Below are 25,124 nucleotides of genomic sequence, written 5' to 3' on the forward strand. Positions count from 1 at the left end.
AGATCTTCTCTTGAAGATAGTGAGAACCAGTCAGATCATGGTAGGGAGGAAAACAGAAGTGTGATCCCTTCTTTAAGGAAGGGGACACTTCTGAAACACTTTCAGTACACATAGAGCATGAGCTTAGGAGTCATACTGCTTATAAGTAGTCTTTCAAAGTTTTCTGTGAATTAAATTCTAGCTGAAATGTTTGGCAGTTGGAAACAATTGATGAATGCTTTAATTCAAGCTTCCTTTTAGAAAGTGAACAATCATTTGTTAATTTATCTGTTCATATTTTTACATAGCAGGTCAGTTTAAAATAGAACTACATTACATGTAACAACAAAATAATATATAACCAACTCTATAATTATGTCAGATACATAGCTCTGTTTGTAACCATTACCTAGTTATTCTTGTTTGTATTTCCCCACTTTTTGTGGAGCTCCAGGGGTAAACAGTGATGTTGAACCTTTGCCATCCTACATGTAGAGCCAGCTATGTTCTCCCCTTCCACTGTGGTTCTCATATTTCAGTTTGCATCAGAATTACCTGAGGTATTGGTTCAAATTCAGATTTCTGGGACCCATCCTCAGAGACTGATTTGGTAAAGTATAGTGTAGCCCCAGAAATCTGACTTGTGAACACGCAGCCCCAGGTGACCCTGGCGCGAGTTGTTTTCAGACCATCCATGGGGAGGCAGTGCCATCCCAGCTCCCAAAGCTAACGGCTGGTCCTGACAAGTCACCATCTATATTGGTAGCATATAACAGCCTCCTGTGAAACTGTGTTCCTCCTCTGTTCCTTATGAGTGCCCTGTTATTGAAGGCTGCTGTGCTTCTGGAGCAAATGAGAAGGTAGCATGTGTCAATGGCTCTCATCCTTTGAACCTCTGGGGCTTTAAATGATTGTTTCCTGCAGGGGTCCTTCCTGCAGTGCCTCATGGAACTGGACCGCATAGCTCCCTATTTTACCAAGGTGAAAGAAAGACATTTCCAGACTTCACACAACTCTTAACATGTGGAGCACTAAAGAAGTGCTGCATGGCTTCCCAGATGGCCTTATCATGACATTCTTGAAGAATATGTAGTCTACATTCTTGGCAAGTTCTTGGCCAGCCTCCTTGACTTCCTATTAGAAGCACTTATTCAGCCAACTTTTTCACCAGTGTGATATGGAAAACATGGTCTTTGCTGCTTTTCTGATACTGGATAAGTCATGAGAAAACCAAAATGTTCACAGTATTTTCACTGACCTTGCAAACTAAGAAATTATCAGCAGGCATGAAATTTCTGTTTATAACACTAACATTTTATCTCTCAACCACTGTGAGCCAGGATGAATAAGGCATGGCCCCTGACCTTAACAAATGGGTGATCTACTGGAGCTTCAGACACGTGAACAATGAGCCACAACACAGAACCATCCTCCAAGGTATATGCACCCTCCGTACAAGCACAGAGGGTGTACATCCCTGAAAGAGAGGGCCTTGTGGGATAGGTGACATCTGAACTAGACCTTGAAGGAATGATGAGTGTATTAAATGTAAAGAGAATGGAAAATGTTAACTACAGAGTAAGTTTAATGAAGCTTAAACGAAACACTTGGGTGAAAGCCTTTTGCCTCCAGAAGTGTTTCTAAGTGATGGGCCTTTGGTCCTCACCAGACTGTTTACCATAAAGTATTTAACTTCATGAATATAAATGTCAGTGAAATGGACTCAAACATAGTTTACCCCCGGGGCTCTTCAACCAAAGTTGTACTTCTTAGAGTGGATTCTGACAGCTACCCAGGCCCCATCCCAGACCTAGTGAATCAGATCCAGGAGTTGGAGCCACTGCAAGCTAAACATCCGCCCCTGCTTCTTCACTGGTCTTCCATAAGCTCAAGAAAGCTCTTCTTCTTCCTCAAACCATAGATCCATCTGTTTGCTATGGAAGGAGCAGATGGAAATATGGAGAAATTTGTTAAGAAGAAGGTTGTAACTTTTATTGATCTTTCTTCAGCCTATCCATAATGGATAGGAACCAGTTGTGGATTAACTTTCAAAGATTCAACTCCAACTCCCAGCTACTGAATTCTTACAAAACCTGAATTTTAACACCACTGTGAGGGTTGACCAGAGAAGCTCCCTGTCAAGAAAGATAAGTTCTATAGCACAAGCAGGGCCAGTCCAACATGATTGTGCATCACACAATGCTGTGGGCACCTTTTCCATTATGGACAGTGTCAATTTGTATATTTTTAATGACAGTTTTTGGGCAGATACAAGTAAAATGTCCTGAGGAAGGCGCACCATTCTAGTTTGCACAGAGGCCCCATACAGGCTAGCAATGGCCCTAAAAATAGAAAACAGTATTTTCTGCATATCCCATCTCATTTTTCTTTAAATCTCTGAATTGTTTGGCTAATCTGTGATGCTCACCTGCATTTTAAGGTAATGCCACATCTCTCCTATTTTCTTTCTCATTGTAGGGAAGTAGAACTGTATCGTAAGTCCAGAATTGGTCAATTTATATTCCTCATAGCTTTCTCCTGGACCTATAGTTGGTGCCAGTAATCTGGCAAATATTTTAATTCAATTCCATGAGCAGTTATTAACTATCTCATACAAGGTATTCATCAAAAATCTGAGAAACTCAGAACTTGATATTTGCTTGGATTTCTGCCCTAAAGGTGCATATGCAAATGATCATGGAATATTTGTAGTCACTATAGTATTGTGGGCTAATGGGAAACCCACAAAAAACTGAAGAAATATGTGAGCTTCCATTAAGAAAACCCCTTAAAAATCCATAGACCTTCATTAAAATTGAGCTGAAAGCTGTCATTGATTTTTTAGCTGCCTTTAAGACATCTTTGTATAGAGCAAGCATGGCTCCATCTATCCTGTTAAAAGCACCCTTGGAAGAGAGGGCACTGCCTCTTGGAATTAGTCCTGTCTTCCACTGACTGCTCCCTGCAATCAAGTCTTGTGTAACACTGACTCTGTGTCCAGGTTCTTCTTTCTGGCATTTGGCTGTTGATTAGATTTTGACACCTCTCCATAGTCAGCTCCTGGTATTTCTCAGAACCTTGGCATCCCCACATCAACCCAGTCCTTTTGATCACAGAGTAAGGCCAATACTGATACGTTTAAGCACCTCCCTCCCCACACCTCTTCATCACCACCCATACAGTTTTTAATCAGCTCAGCCATATACAACTAAGTGGGGGCAAATCCTGATAAGAAATGTGGACAGAATCCAGGAGCAAATGATACAATGAATGGTGGGGACAGAGACATCTGAGACATTCCAACTTAATGGCAAGTCTTTTTCTAAAGAGTCGGGTGTGGTCCTTCTTACCCACAGAGTGTGTCACCTGAAAGGTGGCACGGGGCTTCTAACACTAACACTCACTTGCAGCCACATTATTTTTGGCGGAGGTATCAACATTCTCCTGCTATTCAAGTTTGAAAGCTCAGAATCACTGTCAATTCCTTTTCTCCTTTGCCACTGATTCCTCCTAATAATCTGGCCCTGCCCATCCTCTCTCTTGCCTTGGTCTTCACCTTCTCTGACACCATCCCAGTGCAGCTGTGCATCACCTTGTCCTTGAACTCTTTAAATATCCGCCCTGCCCCTCATTTTTCCATTCTAGTTCATACCATATACCAACAGCCAAGTAATACTTGTAAAACAAATTTCATGACATTTTCCTACCTACCTCCTCTTCGCCCATTAAATCAAGTCCAAATTCTGGCCTTTTCAAGACTACCCCTAACTTGACTTCTCTCCTCTTACAGCTCTATTTCCCAGTGCTCCTACCAGGATAACCAGCCCAGTGTTGACACTATTCCGCAGGCATCACACACTCATTTTGAACTTTGAATTACGCTGTGTTCCCCAGGGCTACAATGCTCTTCTCTTTCTAAGCAAATAGAACTTACTCTGTAGTCCAGCCAAGTCTCATCACCTCTACCATGAGACTTCCTCCAGATGCCCTAATCGGCATTGATTACTCCTTTATTTACATTCCTGTAGCACATATTACCTTTACATAGTGTAGCAGTAAGTCTTAACCCTTTGCCTTGCTACTCATGGTTTATGTGGAGGACGATGATATTTATTTCCCAGACTGGGACACTTTGAGAGCAAAAATGGTGCAGTTAATAATTTCACTGGGAAAACAGTCATTGTGAACTGTGCTGGGCAAATCAGGATATTATATGGACATCCTATTTGTGTTTGGACATCTTGCTTGGCATGTGAATCAGTGCCATTCACATAATTAATGACCGATAAATCCAGGAAGGAAGGAAAGAGGGATGGAGGGAGTCAGGCAGTTTATCTCACTGAAAAAGGTGGTTTCTTAAAAATGAAAGCACAACTAGATGTATAACTACCCACCTTCTCAAGTTGGAAGAGAGCAGCAGAAATTAAAGAAGGCAGAATACAAGTCTGAAGACTGGAAGAAACAAAAGCAACAGACAGATCAAGTAGTGTGCAGCAATCAAATAATCAAATATAAATCTTGTCAATCCAAAACATCAAGGTGATCCTGAATATAAAACCCAATTTTTATACTGGGGACTCAGAAAGCACTGAATATCATCAAATATCAAAGAGCAGCCTTCACAATATGCAACATGGAAAGAATACTTATGTCACTCTTTCATTCACACCAGAGAGTAATCATCTTCAAAAGGTAAAACATAGTAATTTTGTTGTGGAATTTTGATTTAATACACCGAATGACGGAATCCATAAGCAGGCTAAATGTGCCATGTCCTAATTTTGCCATCTCAAGACTCTGTGATATGTCAGTATATACTCACCCATCCCTGTGTTTTTACAGCATTTATCATCATAGCAACTTGGCAGCTCAGAGAGAAAGTATCCAAGAAAAGTTTGAGAACTTTTTGATTGTCAGCCTCAAAATGCAAGCCCAAAAGTTTCCTACAGCTGATCTCAATCAGAAGGGAGTTGCCACCATTTTAAAGGAACAAAAAACAAACTCCTAGCTCTGAGGTATCAGCCCAGTCCCACCACCCAGCACCTTCACACTCGTGTCCACTATGCAACAGCCACCATGTCAGAGGTGGCAGGAAAGGATGCATGTGGTGCCTTGATGACCTGACCCTCCATCCCTGCCACTGCTCTGCTAGCTCATTGCTCTTGTTCTTCCAGCCCTGGCCATCCCTGGATTTGGGATGGTACCTGAGCTTCCGGGAAGTGTCATAGCTTCGTCAGGTACTGCATATTGCTTCCAGACTTTGTGGCTCGGGGTGAACTCAGTACTTCATGGAATGACTTCACAAGTTCATGTGCCAAGAAACCCTAGCTTGAAAAACTGAGAGAAGAACCCAGTACTTTCTCCTCATTCATTTATGCAAAGGACAGATTAACATGAAAGTGTCCTGTGAAGCAAGGCTTGGGCAAATGGAGTGTGAGTGTGCATGCTCTTATGTCAGTTGCCTCTTTGAGCTGATGATTCTCAGTCTTTTAAATTTTACTTTGCTTGAGCTTCAGTTCCTGATCTATAAAATAAATGAATTATACTATTTCCAAATGCCTTCGAAGTAGAATTTCAATAAATCTATGATTTTAAAACATTTTCCTTCACCCCCAAAAAAGGAGTAAGTAGTAAAACACCACTACATCAAAACTTGTTATTATCCAGTTCTTAATATTTATCACATATAATTTATTCTCTTGAAATACACCAAGAGTGTATTGTAGCCAAAGGAAAGTGTTAATCACATTTCCCACTAGTTGTATTATAAGAGAGCTCCGCTGAGGGCTTTCTTAAATCTAAGTAAATTTAAAATTTGTCTTATTTAAGAAAGGTGCTTTCTTTCAGACAGAAATGCCATTGTAGCAAAAACTGAATAAAGAAAAACAAGGGATATTGTTTTTTTCCTACAGACTACTCTGTCCTCAAATCTTTGAGAATTGCTGTGATGTGATTAAACAAGATTGTTCAAACCTCAAAGTCCCACCAGTTAAGGGATAATGAAAGGAGCATTGTGAGATGTAGATCGACTCCTGACTGCCATCTGAGGTCTTGAAACATTATCTACTCTTGCACAAAATAGTCTCTCCCAGTCCAGAAATTCTATGGGTCGGTAATTTTCGTCCAAATTCTTGAAAAAGTAAACCTATAGAGTTAAATAAATATGACTCGGAATCAATTCTGTTGTTATCTAGGGTCCTTTTCGTTACAGTAACCAACTGAAAATTACAGCCCTATACAAGGATCAGCCCTAAGGGACAAAGTGTTCAATGGCCATTATGGTGAGCTCTTATTGTACTTGACCAGCCGACTGCCCTGCAGCATTCCACATGTATGAGTTAGTAGGATATTCTAGTTTCACCAATAAATACATTATTATTTGTATTACTGTATTTCCTTTTAAAGATTTCACTTTTAGGGAAATAGGTGATGAACTATGCTAAATCTTTTTTTAATTGAAGAATCATTGATATACAATCTTATATTGGTTTCAAATGTACAACACAGTCATTCAACAGTTACCCATATTATTAAATCTTTACCCTGTCTAGTGCAGTTTACTATCTATCAACATAGAAAGATGTTACAGAATCATTGACTGTATTCTCAGTGCTACCATCCCTATGACCAACTTATAGTGATTGCAAATTATTGTGCCCCTTTAACCCCCTCCTCTCCCCAACCACCTGCCACAATCCCTCTTCATTATAACCACTAGTCACTTCTCAGTGTCTATGAGTCTACTGCTGTTTTGTTCCTTGTGTTTTGCTTTGTTTTTATGTTCCACAAATAAGTGAAATCATACAGTATTTGTCTTTCTCTGTCTGGCTTATTTCACTGAGCGTAATACCCTTTAGATCATCCATGTTGTTGCAAATGGTAAGATTTCTTTTCTTTTTATAGCTGAATAATGTTCCCTTGTGTATATGTACCACATTTTCCTTATACATTCATCCATTGATGGACACTTAGGTTGCCTCCATGTCTTGGCTATTGCAAATAGCGCAGCAATAAACAGAGGGGCGCATGTATCTTTTCAAATAAGGGATTTTGTTTTCTTCGGGTAAATTCCTAGGAGTGGAATTACTGGGTCAAATAGTATTTCTATTTTAGTGTCTTGAGGAACCTCCATACTGCTTTCCACAATGGTTGCACCAATTTGGCATTCCCAACAGTGTAGGAAGGATCCCATATCTCCATATCCTCGCCAACATTTGTTACTTCTTCTCTTTTGGATAAGTGACCATTCTAACTGGTGTGAGGTGATTGTGGCTTTGATTTGCATTTCCCTGATGATTAGCGATGTGGAGCATCATTTCATGTGCCTGTTAGCCATTTGTATTTCTTCTTTGGAGAAATGTCCTCCACCCATTTTTTAATTGGGTTATTTGTTTTTTGTGTGTTGAGGTGAATGACTTCTTTATGTATTTTGGATGTTAACCCCTTATCAGATGAGTCATTTATGAATATAATCTCCCATGCTGTAGGATGCCTTTTTGTTCTGATGGTGTCCGTTGCTCTACAGAAGCGTTTCAGTTTGATGTAGTCCCACTTGTTCATTTTGGATTTTGTTGCCCTTGCCTGAGGAGATGTGTCCAGGGAAAGAATTTCTCATACTTACATTCAAGAGATTTTTGCCTATGTTTTCTTTTAAGAGTTTTATGGTTTCATGACTTACATTCAGCTCTTTGATCCATTTCAAGTTTACTTTTGTGTATGGGGTTAGACAGTAATCCAGTTTCAATCTCTTACATGTAGCTGTCCAATTTTCCCAACCCTAGATGTTGAAGAGGCTATCTTTTCCCCATTGTATATTCATGGCTTGTTTATCATATATTAATTGCCATAGATCTGTGGGTTTATATCTGGGCATTCTATTCCATTTCACTGATCTATGGGTATGTTCTTATGCAAGTACCAAACTATTTTGATTATTGTGGCTTTGTAGTAGAGCTTGAGGTTGGGGAGCATAATCCCCCCCAGCTTTGTTCTTCTTTCTCAGGATTGCTTTGGCTATTCAGGGTCTTTTGTGGCTCCATAGGAATTTTACAACTATTTGTTCTAGTTCATTGGAAAATGCTGTTGGTATTTTTATAGGCATTTAATTGAATCTGTAAATTGCTCTGGGCAGGATGGCCATTTTGACAATATTGATTCTTCCTATCCATGAGCACAGTATAGATTTCCATTTATTGGTGTCTTCTTCAATTTCTCTCATGAGTGTCTTATAGTTTTCAGAGTCTTTCACCTCCTTGGTTAGGTTTATTCCTAGGTATTATATTCTGATGCAATTGTAAGTGGAGTTGTTTTCCTGATTTCTTTTTCTGCTATTTTGTTGTTAGTATACAGAAACACAACAGATTTCTGTGTTTTAATTTTGTATCTTGCAACCTTGCTGAATTCAGTTATTAGTTATAGTAGTTTTAGAGTGGATTCTGTAAGGTTTTTTATGTACAATATCATGTCATCTGCAAACAGTGACAGTGTAACTTCTTCTTTACCAATCTGGATGCCTTTTATTTCTTTTTGTTGTATGATTGCTGTGTCTAGGACCTCCAGAACTATGTTGAATAAAAGTGGGGAGAGTGAGCAACCTTGTCTTGTTCCCAATCTTAGAGGAAAAGCTTTCAGCTTCTCGCTGTTAAGTATGATGTTGGCTGTGGGTTTATCATATATGACCTTTATTATGTTGAGGTACTTGCCCTCTATACGCATTTTGTTGAGAGTTTTTATCATGAATGGATGTTGAATTTTGTCAAATGCTTTTTTGGCATCTATGGAGATGATCATGTGGTTTTTGTACTTTTTGTTGATGTGGTGTATGATGTTGATGGATTGTCTAATACTGTACCATCCTTGCATCCCTGGAATAAATCCTATTTGATCATGATGGATGATATTTTTGATGTTTTCTTTTTATTTGGTTTGCTGATATTTTGTTGAGTATTTTTGCATCTATGTCCATGAGGCATATTGATCTATGATTTTCTTTTTTTGTAGTGTTTTTGTCTGGTTTTGGTATTAGAGTGATGCTGGCCTCATAGAATGAGTTTGAAAGTATCCCTTCCTCTTCTACTTTCTGAAATACTTTGAAGGATGTTAGCTCTTTACATGTTGGTAGAATTCAACTGTGAAGCCATCTGCACCTGGAATTTTGTTTTGGGGGAGTGTTTTGATTACCAGTTCAATTTATTGCTGGTAATTGGTCTGCTCAGATTTTCTGTTTCTTCCTGGGTCAGTCTTGGAAGGTTGTATTTTTCTAGGAAGTTGTCCATTTCTTCTAGGTTGTCTAATTTATTGGCATATAATTTTTCACAGTATTCTCTAATAGCTCTTTGTATTTCTGTGATGGCTGTAGTGATTTTTCCTTTCTCATTTCTGGTTCTGTTTATGTGTGTACACTCTATTTTTTCTTGATAAGTCTGGCTAAGGGTTTATTTTGTTTATTTTCTCAAAGAACCAGCTTATGGTTACATTGATTTTTTCTATTGTTTTGTTCTTTATTTTATTTATTTTTGCTCTACATTATGTCCCTCCTTCTATTAACTTTGAGATTAATTTGTTCACCTGTTTCTAGTTTCTTTAATTGTGAGTTTATACTGTTTATTTGGGATTGTTCTTGTTTCTTGAGGTAGGTCTGTATTGCAATGTACTTCCCTTATAAAACTGCCTTCACAGCATCCCACAGATTTGGGGCTGTTGAATTTGTTTTCATTTGTCTCTATATATTGCTTGATTTCTGTTTTAATTTGTTCATTGATCCATTAATTATATAGAAGCATGTTGTTTAGCCTTCATGTGTTTATAGGCTTTTTTATTTTCCTTGTTTGATTTATATCTATTTTCATACCATTGTGGTCTAAGCTATTTGATATAATTTCAATCTTTTTAAATTTATTGAAGCTCTTTCTGTGGCCTTGTGTGTGATCTGTTCTGGAGATTGTTCCATGTACACTTGAGAAGAATGTGTATCCTGCTGCTTTTGGATGGAGTGTTCTGGAGATACCTAAGTCTGTATAATCTAATCTGTTCTTCAGTGCCTCTGTTTTTTAATTTATTTTCTGTGTGGTTGATCTGTCTACTGATGTAAGTGGTGTGTTAAAGTCTCCTAAAATGAATGTGTTGCAATCTGTTTCCCCCCTTTAATTCTGTTGATATTTGTTTTACATATTTAGTTGTTCCTATATTGGGTGCATAGATATTTATAATGTTTATATCATCTTGTTGGACTGATCCTTTTTATCATTATGTAATGTCCTTCTTTGTCTCTTCTTACTTCCTTTGTTTTGAAGTCTATTTTGTTTGATATAAATACTGGTACTCCTGTTTTTTTCTCCCTATTATTTGCATGAAATATCTTTTTCCACCCTTTCACTTTTAGTCTGTGTATGTCTATGGGTGTGAAATGAGTCTCTTGTAGGCAACATATAGATGGGTCTTGTTTCCTTATCCATTATGCCACTCCATGTCTTTTGATTGGTGCATTCATTTAAGATAATTGTTGATAGGTATGTACTTATTGCCATTTTATTGTTTTCTGATTTTTATAGTTCCTCTCTGTTCCTTTCTTTCTCTCTTGTACTCTTGTTATTTGATGGTTTTCTTTAGTGTTGTGATTAGATTTCTCTTTTTTAATTTTTTTGTGTATCTGCTGTAGGCTTTCATTTTGTGGTTAGCAAAAGTTCAAGGATAGCTTCCATACTGTATTACAGTCTATATTAAGTTGCTGATTACTCTATTTAAAACACAATCTAAAGGTACTTTTTTTCCTTCTTCCTCCACACTTTATGTATTAGATGTTATAATCGGCATTTTTTGTCTATCCTTGATTGATTTCGTGTATAGTTGATTTTGCTTCTTTTATTTGTTTTAGTTTTGTACTTGCTTGGTAATTAATTGGTCAATTACTGTGGGTTTATATTCACTGGTGAAAGCTATTTAGCCTTAGGTACATTTCCATCTACAGCAATCCCTTTAACTTATCCTATAATGCTAGTTTAGTTTTTATAAATTCTTTGAGCCTTTGTTTAAGTGGAAATTTTTTAATCCCTGTTTCAAATTTAAGTGATAATTTTGTCAGGTAGAGGATTCTTGGTTGAAGGTACTTCTGTTGCAGTACATTAAATATTTTATGCCACTCCCTTCTGGCCTGTAAAGTTTCTGCTGAGAAGTCTGCTGATAACCTGGTGGGGTTTCCTTTATAAGTAATCTTCTTTCTCTCTCTGGCTGCTTTCAATACTCTCTCCTTATTCTTTATCTTTGCCATTTTAATAATTCTATGTCTTGGAGTTGTCTTCCTGGGGTTCCTTTTGTTAGGGGCTCTCTGTACTTCCATGACCTGAGTGTATTTCCTTCCCCAGATTGGGGAAGTTTTCAACAATTATTTCCTCAAAGAGTCTTTCTATCCCTTTGTCTCTCTCTTCTCCTTCTAGTACCTCTATTATGCAAATATTGTTTTGTTTGGATTGGTTGCACAGCTCTCTTACAATTCTTTCATTCCTAGAGATCCTTTTTACTCCCTGTTCCTCAGCTTCACTGTGTTCCTATTCTCTAATTTCCATCTCATTTACTGTTTCCTCTACTTGCAGTAATCTCTTCAATCCCTCCATTATATGTTTAATTTTAGTTACTGTATTCTTCAGCTCTTTTTCAGATCTTCTATCTCTTTGTTGAAGTCCTTCCTGAGATCTTGAATACTTTTCTCTAAATCAGTGAACATGTTTATGACTTTTACTTTGAAATCTTTATGAAGAAGATTGGTGATCTCTGTTTCATTTAGCCCTCTTTCTGGTGTCTTCTCCTGTAGTTTTGTTTAGAACATATTCCTCTGCCTCCTCATTTTGTCATGGTTTTTGTTTCTTCCTTGGTATTAGATGACTCTGCTATGCTTCCTGGCCTATGGAGTCATAGCTTCATGAAGGAAGCATCTTCTGGTGCTCAGAAGCTCAGGACTCTTTACTTTCCAGTGCCTGGTTCTACTTTGCATGAGCCCCAGCTGCTGGCATGCAGTGGTTGAGGCCAGCCTCTGCTGGTATTGCTGTGGTCAGGGCACCCTCTGCCTGGCCTGCAGTGATGGTGGGGCTGCAGGGTTAGTGGGGTGGGCAAGGCTGTTGTGTGGCTCCTGGGAAGCACGCAGTGCACAGTACCAGGCTTGCACAACCACAGGTAGGAAGGAGCTTTTGGGGTTGGCTTCTACAGGCACCTCCCCAGTTGGGCTGCAATGGAGCCAAGAAAGCTGGGAAAGTCTCCCTCTGCCCGTCACGCAGCAGAGTCTGATGTTGCTACTGGGTGGGGTGGGTTGGCTCACTGGCAGCACACACAGGGAGGCAGCTCTGGGCTGAGTTGCCAGAGTAGGTGTTGGAGCATCTGGGGCTCTTAAGAGTTCCTGAACCTGTTGAGCCAAGGCAGGGCTGGGGAGATACTGTCCACCTGCTCTTTCTCTTGAGGCAAGAGCTCCATTCAACCCTCACCCCTTTAGCACCACTCCCCCTGTTGGCAAAGCTTTCAAACTGCCACCTCTGCTTTGGTCTCAGTGGGGTCAGTGGAGTATGCCTGTTCTCCACAAGTAGCTGGAATCTTAGCCTCTCAAAGTGTACCACTTTATCCCTAGTATCCAGCCCCATCAATCACCAGAATCCAAACTAATGTGGACTCATGCTCCTGGAGCAGCTCTCCAGGGCCAGATGTGCAGAGTTCCTGGGGCACCTATCCCCTCTCCGCCTGTAGTCTGGGGCTTGGGGGGGCTTGGGTCCCACTTGATTGTGGCTCTGCCACTTTACCCTTTTCTGTGAGGTCTTCCTTCTTCCCCAGGTATAGGTGGTCTGTTCTGCAGTCTTCAGGTCATTTTCAGGTTTAGTTGTATTTGCTGTATTTCTTCTTTTATGGGTTTTTGGCAGGAGGTTTCTGCCTTGATTTCCTACTCAGCCATCTTTTTCTCCCAAACCATGCTAAATCTTATGGTGAAATCAAATCTGAAATGAACTACAGGGTTCAGTGTATTTCAAGAACTCTGGCTATTTACTGGAGAAATTCTACCTTTAGTTCTTTCAAATCAAGTTACAGACTAGCAAAAGATTCTCATATTTATTCTTTCAGGAGCCATACATTTATGCTCCCTCGTGTGCTGACAGTGAATTAGAGCTCCATGATGTCTGCCTTGCTGAGTACGTAGTCTAGATGACCACTCAGTGCTGTTACATCAAAAATTACTGGTTAAGGGACTCTGGGAACCCTTGTCTGAGAAGGCCATCTTTCAGCTGACACCTGAAAGTATGCCTTCACCCTAGTATTCCAGCAGGTTAAGCACCCAGTTTTCTCTCTTTTAAGGGTAGCTGTGGGTGCTCATTCCAAAAGAGTGCATGTAAGGAGTATACTTGAGATCTGGTCATTCTCACATCCTCATCCTAGGAGAGGTTTTCTGATTTGTTCATAGACTGAGTGAAGAATGGTATCTTTCCCCATGAACAATAATCTTTAGGTTGGAAGGGGAAATAATAATATTCTTCCTTACCTTGAATATGTTGAAGACATTTGTCAAGATCTATTGTCTTGCCTTACCACTAAGATTCAAAACACTTGTATTTACTTTATACCTACCCTTTTAATTTTAAGAATCAAAATGTTCCTCTACTCTCTATTCTTTTCTTTCTCTTTCTGCCTTCTGTCCACAGTAACCTGAAGTTGGTATGACTTTCCCATTCATGTTTTTGTTTTACTGCTTAAGTATGTATCTGGAAACCACATTTACTGTTATTTTGTGAATTGATGAATCTACATACCCAGCCTGTACTTTTTCAATTTTGTGTCCTTTTTTTTTAAGGTTTATCTTATTTATCCATTTTAACTGCTAACCACTTATAAATGAGGCAATTTCTTTCTCCAGTCTTCTATTAAGGGACACTTAGGGTAGCTCTGTGTCTTCTGAAATACCTATGGCAACAGCTATCAAGGTGTTTCCTGGAGCTCGTGGATGAGTGTTTCTCTAGGTAACAAATTTCTCTACAGTTAGCAGAATGGAGTCACAGGGTACGAGCATCATCAGCTTCATTCAGCACTGCTTTGTTTTCTTATTGACTTACATGAATTCTTTTGTCAGTTATATGTGTTACAAATATTTCCTCTTATTGTCCAACCTGTGATAACTTATCATATAATCTCTTTGATCATACCAAAGTTTAGATTTAACAGTCAAGTAGATTACTTTATGCTTTGTGGCATTTTTGTGCCCATTTTAAGAGATTCTCCCTACCCTGGTAATATTGGTATAATTTTTTTTCTATCAACATTTTAAGGTTTTATTTTCATATTCATATCTTTCATCTTCCTGGAATTTACTTTTGCCTAAAATCTGAGGGAGTGATTTAATTTGTTTATATCTATGAGTAGTCAGTCATTCTAACATCATCCTTTTTTTTTTATATGAATTGTAATTCCACCTCTGTCATACACTAAGCTCCCATCTCCCATATTTATGCTTGGTCTTTTATCTACCTCTGAACCAACACACAGGTTCTTATTAGCTTGGCACTATAACTGTTCTTAATATCTATAGGTCATGACTCCCTTCCCCTCCCCTGCTCCAGTTCTTTCCTCTGCTTTCAGCTTTCTTAGTCTTTGAGTACAACCCATAGTAAATCTTTGAATTCTCACAATGGAATGATGTGGAGTTTAGCTGGGTAATTTATTCTAGATTGAGGATTTTTTTTCAGAACAATTTGAAAATACTGTACTGTCTTCCAGATTTTGTTACTGTTGTGAATCTGCTATCAGCCCATTGTTCTTTTTAGATAATGTCTATTCTCTCTGATTGTTCTTAAGCCCTGCCTTTGGCATTCTCCATTTTATTATAAGTCTAGGTTTTGTAAGTATTATTGTTATGAATTTGCTTGGTTGTCTAATTTATAATTGTAATAATGGAGTTTGGTGGTCATTCATTTGTAGTCTACAGTGGATTAAGAATCAGGCTTTACCCCAATATCTATAAATAGCTCTCTTCAAGAAGACTCTTTTGGTTTCAAGAAACAGAGTATCACTCCAGCTCCCTTAGGAAGAAGCTGCATTGTGTGTCTCCACATGGAAACAGTGGCACCAAGGCTTCTCTCGGGCCTGACTGTGCACGCTGCCTCCCTCTCTCATAAGCCACACTGGCTTTCCACTTTTCCCTGCTCCATCCTCTGCCCCTTCCCAGCCTTCATCCTCCAGTTAGTTCCTGCCCTTTACAGTCCTGTTTAGCACAGATGCACTGGGGCCACTCTCATGATGTCTCAGCTTTGCCTACTATTGCTAAAGCCTCATCCTCCTCCCATTGCTCACCATTCTGAGGAACAGCATGTGTGAGGCCCAGCTCATCTTTCTGTGCAGCATGACTTGGCTTCCCTTAGGTCAAGTGCCTGCAGTGCTCCAGCCAGACTGTCACATGGAGGGTGCTGGTGTGGAGCACTCCTGCCCACTCTAGCAACAGGGGTTGGAGTGGGCAGTTTCCCATAGGTATCCTGATGCTCCACCAGCCACACACCATCCAGCTGCCTTTGGTCCAGTTCCGTGCTCACCAAGCCATCTTCTGTTCAGTTCTTCATTCTAGTGCCTTGATTCCCAGGAGTGGGAGTACTAGGCTATGACATCAAATGTTTTAAATACTGAAAAGATAATACCCCCATTACATGTTAGTTAATTATCATCCTACTTCTTTACCAGTCTCTTTTAGGTTTAGTTATTGTGATCTGGCATCTCAGTCCTGAACCCCCTGGGTGGTCTGGTAAAGTCAGTTCTCTGAACCTGTACTGCTGAGAGCCAGTCCCTAGACCAGTAACACTTGTACCAAGATATGGAGCCCTGCAAAGCCCTATACCATAAGCCAGCCCTTATTAAGTTCTTTTCCTTTCTTTCATAGTACCTTAACTGCCACATTTATTGTTATTTTAATAAATTATTAGAATGAATATCAAGGCTATAACTTAGAGGTTTTAGCTTTCTCTATGAAATTGGGAAGCAAAGTACCATCCTATCATCAAAAAATATATATACTATTAAAACTATATAAAATTTGGACCAAAGTTATCAATCTCAGAATTGAAAATACCCATACACCCATCCTACCCAAGGTGCAGTCTCCCTTTCCCTTCCTTGATTCAGGCAGGGAGGTGACCTGACAGGCCCCACCTGATCCTCCCTTCCTGTCCACCATGCTTCTATTTTGTGTAGTTAAAAGTAACACTGCCACTCACAACATTCACATGGAGCATTAACTTAGCTGCTTTGATTTGCTTATATTTAGAATTCAATTATTGTTCTTTTACAATGTCTATATGCTCATGTACAACTTTAAATTTAGAATTAAATAACTTATGTGGAAAATAATTCATATTAGCTGTACAATCTGGGGCCAGTTATTGAACCTGCCAGTACTTTGTTTCTGTCTGTAATACAGGATCTCAAATATCTGCACCATCAGGTTACTGCAAAGATTAAATGAGATACATATAGAGTGCTTAGCCCATGGGAAGTTTCAAATAAGCTTTGAAGTAGAAAGAGGACAGTGTGGGGCATGCTATGAGGAGGTGGCCTGCCAGCAGCCTGCAAGGAAAGCTCTGCTTATCCTTCCCCTGGGATAGACTGGGGCCCAGGTTCCCTCTCCTTTGCACATCCCCAGGACTCTACATGGAAGCTCTCCTTCCCGTCCTCATCCCTGGCCCCTCTCAAACTCTGGATATTTGGCTGATCTCATCAGGAGTCCCCCCTTCACTTCTGCCTGCTTTCAACCTTGATTTCCACTTGTCTGTTTGACCGAAGTTAAAACTCCTGGCTCCTACTGCTGGCCCATTCTAGACTAGTTAAGAGGATTTCACAGTGAAATTAAAACTGCAAGTCTTCTCCTACTTCTTAAAGTGTCTGTGTGGTCCAGTGACTTTCTGTAAAAATCCATACCATATTCTGCTTTTCCCAGCACATAATGCCAGAAAAATCCAAACTAGAAGTCTTCTAGGAACTGTCATGTGAACAGATAGCTGTTTGGGGACACGGCCAGTCCTGTTGTCAGCATGTCACGTTCAGACATGCTACACACCACCTCACTGATGATAGTAAATTCTGCAGATCCTAGGGAAGGATCTGCTCAGCCACCACTAGCTTATTCATTGTTTATATACAATTAAAGGGTTTGGTTCAAATGAAGTATCTGAGAAAAGTCATTACTCATGTACAGACCAAACTGAGCATTTGTCATTTCCCTCGTGACTTAACATACTCTTTGTACTAGCTTGGGACCTCAAATTATATTAAGCAGAGTAGATGCTTTAACTCTTTTATTTAGTTTAATTGTTAGCCTTAATACACTTGTTCAGATTATTTGGATTTGTTTAAAATTAGCCCTTGCTTCCCCTTAATATATTATAATAGAAAAGAAGGGAAATTTTGTTTTAGGACCCATTGCATTCTAAGGATAAATGCAAATTGTTCTACTATGATTCTTAATGACCCACTATTAACATAGTGGGAAACCCAGTGCATTAATGCAATGCCTCTTTTCACATCATTACTCCTAATGGAACTGTTACCAGGATAATAGCTTGACCTTTAGCTGTAGATTTAGATAGCAAAAATATATTCTGCTTACTTGATACTGCTATTCACATTGCATATTGAGCATTTTCAGATCAATACAATGACAACCTTTTGGCCTTGTTCTGAGGCCTCATCTGCACATGTAACAGAGAATAAGATTTCATCTTCAGTAGACAGACTCTAGTTAAAAGTCTCTTTTAAGTTTGAATGTAAGCCATGAAATAGAATGTCAATAATATGCCCAGTGGAAATATTTGTTTGTATAGTATTTTTCAAGAAGCCCAATATCATGCCTTCAAAGGTCTCAGACATAGATCCCATGAGAGAGAGATTTCCCTGACTTCTTTTTACTGAAACCAGGTAAGTTTTAGCTGAGAAAGATAATAACCAAAAATTGTTGCCTTTTCAGTGAATGACAGAATACTTGAGCTCAATATTAAATTAGAAAGATCTGCTTGGTAGCCCAATGCAGAGTAGGAGAAAACACCCCAGAGCCTTCCCTTTAGTTCTCCTAAACTCGGTTGCTGACACACATTGTTGCTGGGAGTCATTTTGATGTCGGCCTAATCCACACCTATTTTGTTAACTTGGAACCACTACTTTCTAATGTGTGCTAATTTAGACACATGCATTTCAGAACCTAAGAAAAGAGGATTGCCATAAAAGTTAACTATATAAATAATATGGGAAGGGAGAGGTCTACCTGCTATGATGGTATAGTCTGTACCCATTTTCATATAAACTAGTAAGGTACAAAATGCAAGGTTTTCTTTCATTTCATTAAAACAAGACTTCAAGAACCTTTTTGGCACTTCTCTGAACAGGAAATGTTATTGTGGGCATTTGAATCTAATAAAACCTTGTTTCTTTAACTATATCCTGTTAATTAACACTGCCTTTCTCTCCCAGTTAGTCAAAATTCATGAGCTTCGTATTTGCTTTCATTAGAAACAAAACTGGGAAGTATGTCTGTTTGTCCATCAAATGTGTATTGAGTTCTAACTCAGTACCAGGCATTGTTGTAGCTGCTTTAAGGGAGATAAAATATATGAAGACCCCTGAAGCTGTGTGTCATCTGGTAGAGGAGATTGGAAAGCACACTAACCACTCCCCCATGATACTGAATCCTCTGCATCTCAATCAGGTGCAGACAGCTTACTCACCTGTGGACCATGTGCCTTTACTGAGCAATCTTGTTGACATCTTCCCCAGTCCTCAATTCTGCTTCCTAATGATCTCCCTTCCTCTGCCCAGGGGCTGGGTGGCACCTTTCTGTGAGGGCTCTCATCACGGCTGTACATGCTCCTCTCGCTCCCAGGTCCTGCTGTCAGGTGGATAACTTCAGTGTTCACATGAGCATCCACATGAAAGATCCATCCAACCCCCTAGCCACCTAATACTGGACCTCATCCACAGTGGCATTCCACTGTACACTGCTGCCACACCTTAGCCTCCTCATACCCATTGTGCCACTGCGGGTATTTTAAACTCTGGCATCATACCCTCAACTGCTCTTACTCCATGGCACCTCCTTGCCAATGCCACTGATAATTCTATTCCTGGATCTCCAGAGATTTTTCCAACACTATGAGCCTTTTTCTGGCTTCACTTCCTCAGCTAATGTGGGTGGGAAGGAGGAGTGAAGAAAGCTGAGGTGATTCATTTCAGGTGACATCTTCATGAACATCTTCAAGTGCTTTATGTCCCTGCCCTCTGGAGTATATCCCAAAACTTTCCAGCAAAATCCTACCCCTCAACCAGCCCTACCATCCAGGGGCTCTACTCCTAGCTAGTTCCATCAGGTACCACGGGAGGACACAGCCTGCCCCTCGGTGCACTGCAGCCACAGCTCGTTGCCCCTCTGCTTGATGTCGTCCTAGTGTCCTCAGTTGGCTGCTCTCCCCTTTCCTTTCTTCTCCAAGGCAACTCCAGACATTCTGTATCACTCCACACCCCTCACCACCAACTCACTGAAGTCTCCAGAGTGATTACTCCAACATATAAGCCCTTCTGAACCTCCCCCAGGCATCTCCATGCTCCAGAGCAACCCGCCCATTTCTCTGCCCGACCCTTCAGCCTCGCAGCTCCTCTGGTGTGGTTCCTTTGGTGTGTCCTTCTTCTCAGATCCCGTCTTCTGCCTCAGTGCCAGCCGCTTCCTCCAGCCTGTAAATCACACTTATGTCTCCCCAACCCTTAGCCCTCCTGCCCTCTCTTGCCCCTATTCTCCTCATTCCTCAACTGAACCTAGTTTTTTGAGTGCCATCTGTGGTCATCCCCATCCCCACCCCCCGATGGCCTCCAGAGGACACTTTCCAAGCCTCCGTTCCTATCCCTCTCTTCTGCCCTTTAGACTGTTGCCCCTCCTCTCTATTTGCACCACTCACTGCTTGCAAGACCTGCTTCTTCGAACTGCAGTGGAACCTGGGCTCCTTCATGGATCCTGTGCCTGAATCTACTTCAAACTCAGGTTCTCTCGGGCTCTATCCTTGGCCCAGTGCTCTCTACACCTGATATGTTCTCCCTTCAGTGTTTTTTCTCATTTTTTAACTACCGCATATATCTGAATGTCTCTCAAAGAGTATCTTCTGCCTGGACCCCATCCCTGAACTGCAGTCTTCTTTATGGAAATTCCGGCTAGCCATCTCCACAGCGGGTATTCTGCAAACACCCCAATCTCAGCATGTCCCACACCAAGCCTGCTACATCCTGCCTTCCCCTCAAAATCCTTCCCTTTTGCATTTACCAGGTCATACGGTTCCCCAGAAGTGCCAATTCTAGGTACTGTCCTGGACCCCCTTGCCGTCTTCACCAACTGCCCTGACCCACACAATTGCAGTAGCTTCCTGAGAGGAGTTGCTGTGCCTCCCCTGAGTCAAATCCAGTCTCCCCGTCACTGCCATTCATCTCTTCCTGCACAACTACATTGTTTGCATTGCATATGGGTTTTTTTCCTTTCAGATTATTTCCTTAGGATAAGTTTCTAGAAGTAAGACTGTCAATTTAAAGGTCAACAGTTTTATGTCTCTCATATATTGCTATCTTATTTCCTAAATGGGGTTTGCCAGTTTATGCCACAGTAATGTTTGAATGCAGCAGGCCTCCATGATTTTATCAATATTAAGTACTAGCTTTTTAACACTGTTTTTCTAATTCAGTAAGTATAAAGCGTGTTTTACAATTCTTTGGTTTACATATTAGTTGAACATTTTTCTTTGTGTTTTTTGCTAAATATACTTTGACCATTTATCTAGAGAGACTTTGTAAGTTGCTCTTTTATTTGAACAAGCTCTTTACATGGTGATAGATATTGAAGTTTTTTGGTCATATTTAGTACAACTAGCTTTTCTCCTTCTAATGAAATGTTTATTTCAACAGAAATGTAAAATTCAACACAAATTTTGCAGGTCTATATAGTTGAATCTGTCCACATTTTGTCATTTATTTTTAAAAGAAACCTTTAAAACAGTAAAACTACTAATATTTTAAACACCAAGAAGGCAGTGCAATGTGCCTGCATGCTAGGTGTTGACCTTTCAGAGAGGAATTTGAGAAAAGAGTTTAAAAGTGTCTAGGAACAGAGTGTGGAGCAGAACTGTCAGCAGCGTGGATATGTGCAGTCACATGCTGTGTGGCTTTAATACGATCATTGTCTTGCCTCCCTTTTGTCCTGTCATGTGATTCTCCATAGTTTCTTTGTGCTTAATAGGTAGTTCTTTCCTAGAAGCGAGTACAGTATACAAGAGGTTGGCTCAAAGTAGAATTGGAACTTGCATGAAGACACAACTGCATTACTACCTGAGTACTGATTGATTTAGTAGGAATCACTCTGATATCATCTTTTTGTGTAATTCTGCATTAGGTTTTGAATTCGCAATAATAATACATTTGCTGAATGTTGTCATGGGGCCAATGGACCCATTGGAAGCATTTTCTTCTCTGCCCATAAGACACATACACATGGATGTGGAGAAAGTAGAAACAGCAGTTCCCATAACAAAACTTACAAAACATAGTACGTATTTACCAAGTACAGCAGGTTGCATTTTGCGTCACAATTCAGGACTCTGCCAATCTCCATCCTTAACAAAGGAATGGAATATGGATACTGAAGATAGCAGTACAGAAATGACATCTTTTAGAAATACATTACCTTTTTTCCTTCTTAGGATATATTCCTATTTCAGATCTGCATATTTTATTGAAGTATTTAACAGTTTTTCACATTTTCTTGCAGTCTTCACGGAAAAATACTGTACTGCTAATCATGTGGATAAACTTCCGGGCCCAAGAGACTGGGTACAGATACTGCAGGATCAAATTAAACTGGCCAGAAGAAGGTTAAAAAGAGGCTCAGGTATGAATCAGCCGCAAGAAAATAATTGCAGAAGATCCTTTGTGGAATTCTTAAACATTACATTGCAAAGTACAATTCTTTGCTCTAGGGCACTTCATTGTCTTCTGTATTTCTAAGGAGCAGCTCTACATAACATACTATGGTCCTAACTTAATGGTCAGTCTTATTCAGATGAATCTTGAAACTCACCTGAAGTTTAAATAGTAAAAAAGTATGTCAGGCCATCTTCTTTATTAATAGTACAAACAAAAAAGATTGCTAATCCCATTTATGGTCTTGTGTGTTTTATGTATGTAACTGGGACTCTCTATTGCCTATTGATTTTTGTTTGTTTGGAACTGCATGACTTTGTAAAAAGTCCTATAATTTTAAGGTAAACGTAACAAAAACTATCCTACCAGAAACACCATATTAAATAGACAGAAAGGGATGTTAAGTCAAATGTGTGTGTGTGTGTATATAAATATATATATATTATATATAAATATATGTTGTATAAATATAAATACATATGTATTTTTTAAATCTTGCCTTGGTGATTCTGGGAGTATTCTTCCAAGAAATGTGAATACTAGTTGAATTATGATTATTTAGATTTGGTCATGTGAAGTCTCAGTCTCCCCAAAATGACAGTGGGCCAATCTACCAGTGAGGAATCCTGTTGAGGTCAGTTTTCTATCATCACATAAAAATTATATTCTCTAGGAGACCACAGACCCCTAGGTATTATTAAAAACAAACGAACAAGTAATTTCTGATCAACCCTCAGGATGCCTGGCCTGATAAAAGCCTTCTGTGCTTTGGTGCCTGGTGTGGGGGAGTTTGGGAGGTGGAATGTTACACCTTTGTTTGTTAGGGAGGTCCATGAGAACAACAGTACAAACACGTGAGACCATGTCTTTAACGCATCCTTTCTTGTGAACTCCCAATGAGCAGTAGTGACTGGGACCAAGCCTGCAGAAGGGCACACCCACTGGCCTCTGGGGAGACTCCTGGCCCAGGCTGGGAATGCCCTCAACATGGCGAAACACACAGGCACTGAGGGGCCAGGTGGTTTTTCAGTGTGACAACCTTTCAGCTCTTTCCTATGAAAGTAGCTATCAGGACTCTAAAATATTCAGCTGTAGATGATTTTTTAAATTAAAAATCATCCTGTCTTTTTTTAAGCCTTGCTTTCTTTTATATTTAATGGATGCTCTCTTTGTAAAGAGCAGTAGACACTGGTAGAAAAATGCATTGTTGCATTAGGGTAACAAGTCCTCATGGAGTCAGAAGCTTTGCTTTTCAGGTCTCTCCTTTGCTCTTTACCATCTCTGGTCTCTAGGCAAGTCACTAATCCTCAGTGTTTATCATGAAGTGGACATAAAAATAAAGCCTGCCCTAGCTGTTGTGAAGCTCCAGATGTATGTTATATATGAAACTAGTATATCCTCTCTGAAAATGGCTATATTCATTTGCAGCAGTGCTTGGGAGCAACGGCGGTTGTTGGGGCAGCCTAACCCCGTGTCCCAGTTGAGGGACCAGCCAGCCTGCTGTGCCTGGGCACTCCGCTTTGCTCCTGTTATCCCAGCATAATTGTTAATGATGTGCCTTTCACTTGCAAAGGTTTTCAGGCTTGGATAATAAATTATAGTCTTCGTTCTCCCAGGTCTCTCAATTTTCACTGCCTTCTTTTCCTTAATCCTCAAATCATCACAAATAAGCACACAGTAACCTACTGGAAAGCACAGGTCTGAATTCCTAGCTCCCATCTGCCATTTACAAATTCCTGGAGCCTTGGACAAAGCACTCAGCCTCCCTGAGCCTCACGTCCTCCAGTTATATAACGAGACCAATTCCTACCTCAGGGGTGCTTTCAGAGTTAGAAAATGTAAGTATTGCCACAAATATAGAGCTGATACAAAATGCTCAAAGCATGTTTATGACCTTATTCTCCTTTCCTTTGCCAACCAAATATAAAACAATTCCTTTATCCTTGCTATTCCTTAAAACCACGGCCATCTCTTTCTCCTAACATTGTTGGTCAAATTTCTTCCAGAAGCATTTGTGCTGAGTTGGCTTCCCTAACCCAGTTCACTTGGGAATCCATTGCCTTTTCTCTCTCACCTCAACTCTGCATACACTCTTGCTGCCTTCACATCCAGATGATCAGATTTCACTGTCTGTGTATTACCACTCTGACTTGTCCTCCATATTGATTTTCACTTAGTGGAGCGTCTTCCTTTTTGAGACCGTTCCCTTGAATCTGTGGCTTCATTCTCTTCATTCCTCCTCTAGAAGCTCTGACAATGCTTTCAGTCACCTTCACATTCTCCTAAATGCAAGGTTCCCAGTTTCCATACTTGGTGCTGGTCTCATTCTAAATCCTCACTCAAGATCTGAACTGTCCCATCATCCGTGGCTCTTGAGTGTGCAGGTCTATCCACGGAGACTCTAGACCCTGGTCCTGAGACCCTGGACTTCATTCTCTTTGCCTCTGCTAATTAAATCTGATCTTGTACCACCCTTGAATTAATACTGCTGCTAGCTTCCTGTCATGCCCCAGATGAAACCCCCTCTACACGCCACCCCCCCAAGGGACATACAAGGTCTTTTCCAGTCTGACCCCACCCTTCCTCATCTCCTGACCTGGCCTCGTGCCTTCTCCAGCCACACCAGACTTCTCCCCTTCTGAAATACGCTGGGCTCTCAGCCCATGCTTTTCCTTCGCCTGGAAAACAGTGCCTCTCCTGTAAACAATAGCATCCCGATGGTCACTTTCTCCTGGAGCCTTCCCTGGAGTCCCAGGCCTTAGTCTCCTGCCACTGCAGTAGTTACACACCTGTGTCCTCCACTGACTGAGATCCTCAGGAACAGAGACTTCATCAGAGTCATGTGTCTATTCCAAGTGTCTAGAACAGTGCAGGGCACAGTGTGAACATGAGTGTTTGTCGAATGAACCAACAAATCAATGGAAAAGAAGGGACAAGAATCAAGAACAAAAAGGTCTTACTGCTTAGCTTATCAAGGTCATGTGAGATCATGGACAACATACCATCAGTTCCTTACCTGAGGTTCAAATATGTGTCTCATCCCCCCAGGATGGCAATGCCCCTGGGCTCTGTCCTCAGGCACAAGGTCCTGGACTTCTGGGTGTGCCTTTTGCCACTCACTTAGTTGTCTCCAAGTGTCCTTCCTTCCTCCGCCTCAAGTTCTATCTCTCAGCTCCTCCTCTTCCCCCCGTCTCCTCAGG

The 25,124-nt window shown here is 40.4% G+C and overlaps 1 protein-coding gene across 11 annotated transcripts in view; it reads left to right on the forward strand.

Annotated features, from left to right (window-relative positions):
* Positions 1 to 25,124, forward strand: part of BEND7 (BEN domain containing 7) — a 100,594-nt gene that overhangs the window by 64,627 nt on the left and 10,843 nt on the right. For all 11 annotated transcript variants that reach the window (XR_012128053.1, XR_012128054.1, XM_073229273.1 and 8 more), the window contains one exon: positions 21,773 to 21,892. Coding sequence is in view for 9 of the 11 variants with exons in the window: in XM_073229273.1 (XP_073085374.1) it covers positions 21,773 to 21,892 (120 nt within the window). In the remaining 2 variants the exon portion in view is untranslated. The remainder of the gene's footprint in view (positions 1 to 21,772; positions 21,893 to 25,124) is intronic.

This window comes from Manis javanica, chromosome 2 (assembly GCF_040802235.1).
Source record: "Manis javanica isolate MJ-LG chromosome 2, MJ_LKY, whole genome shotgun sequence".
In the NCBI taxonomy this organism is placed as follows: Eukaryota; Metazoa; Chordata; class Mammalia; order Pholidota; family Manidae; genus Manis; species Manis javanica.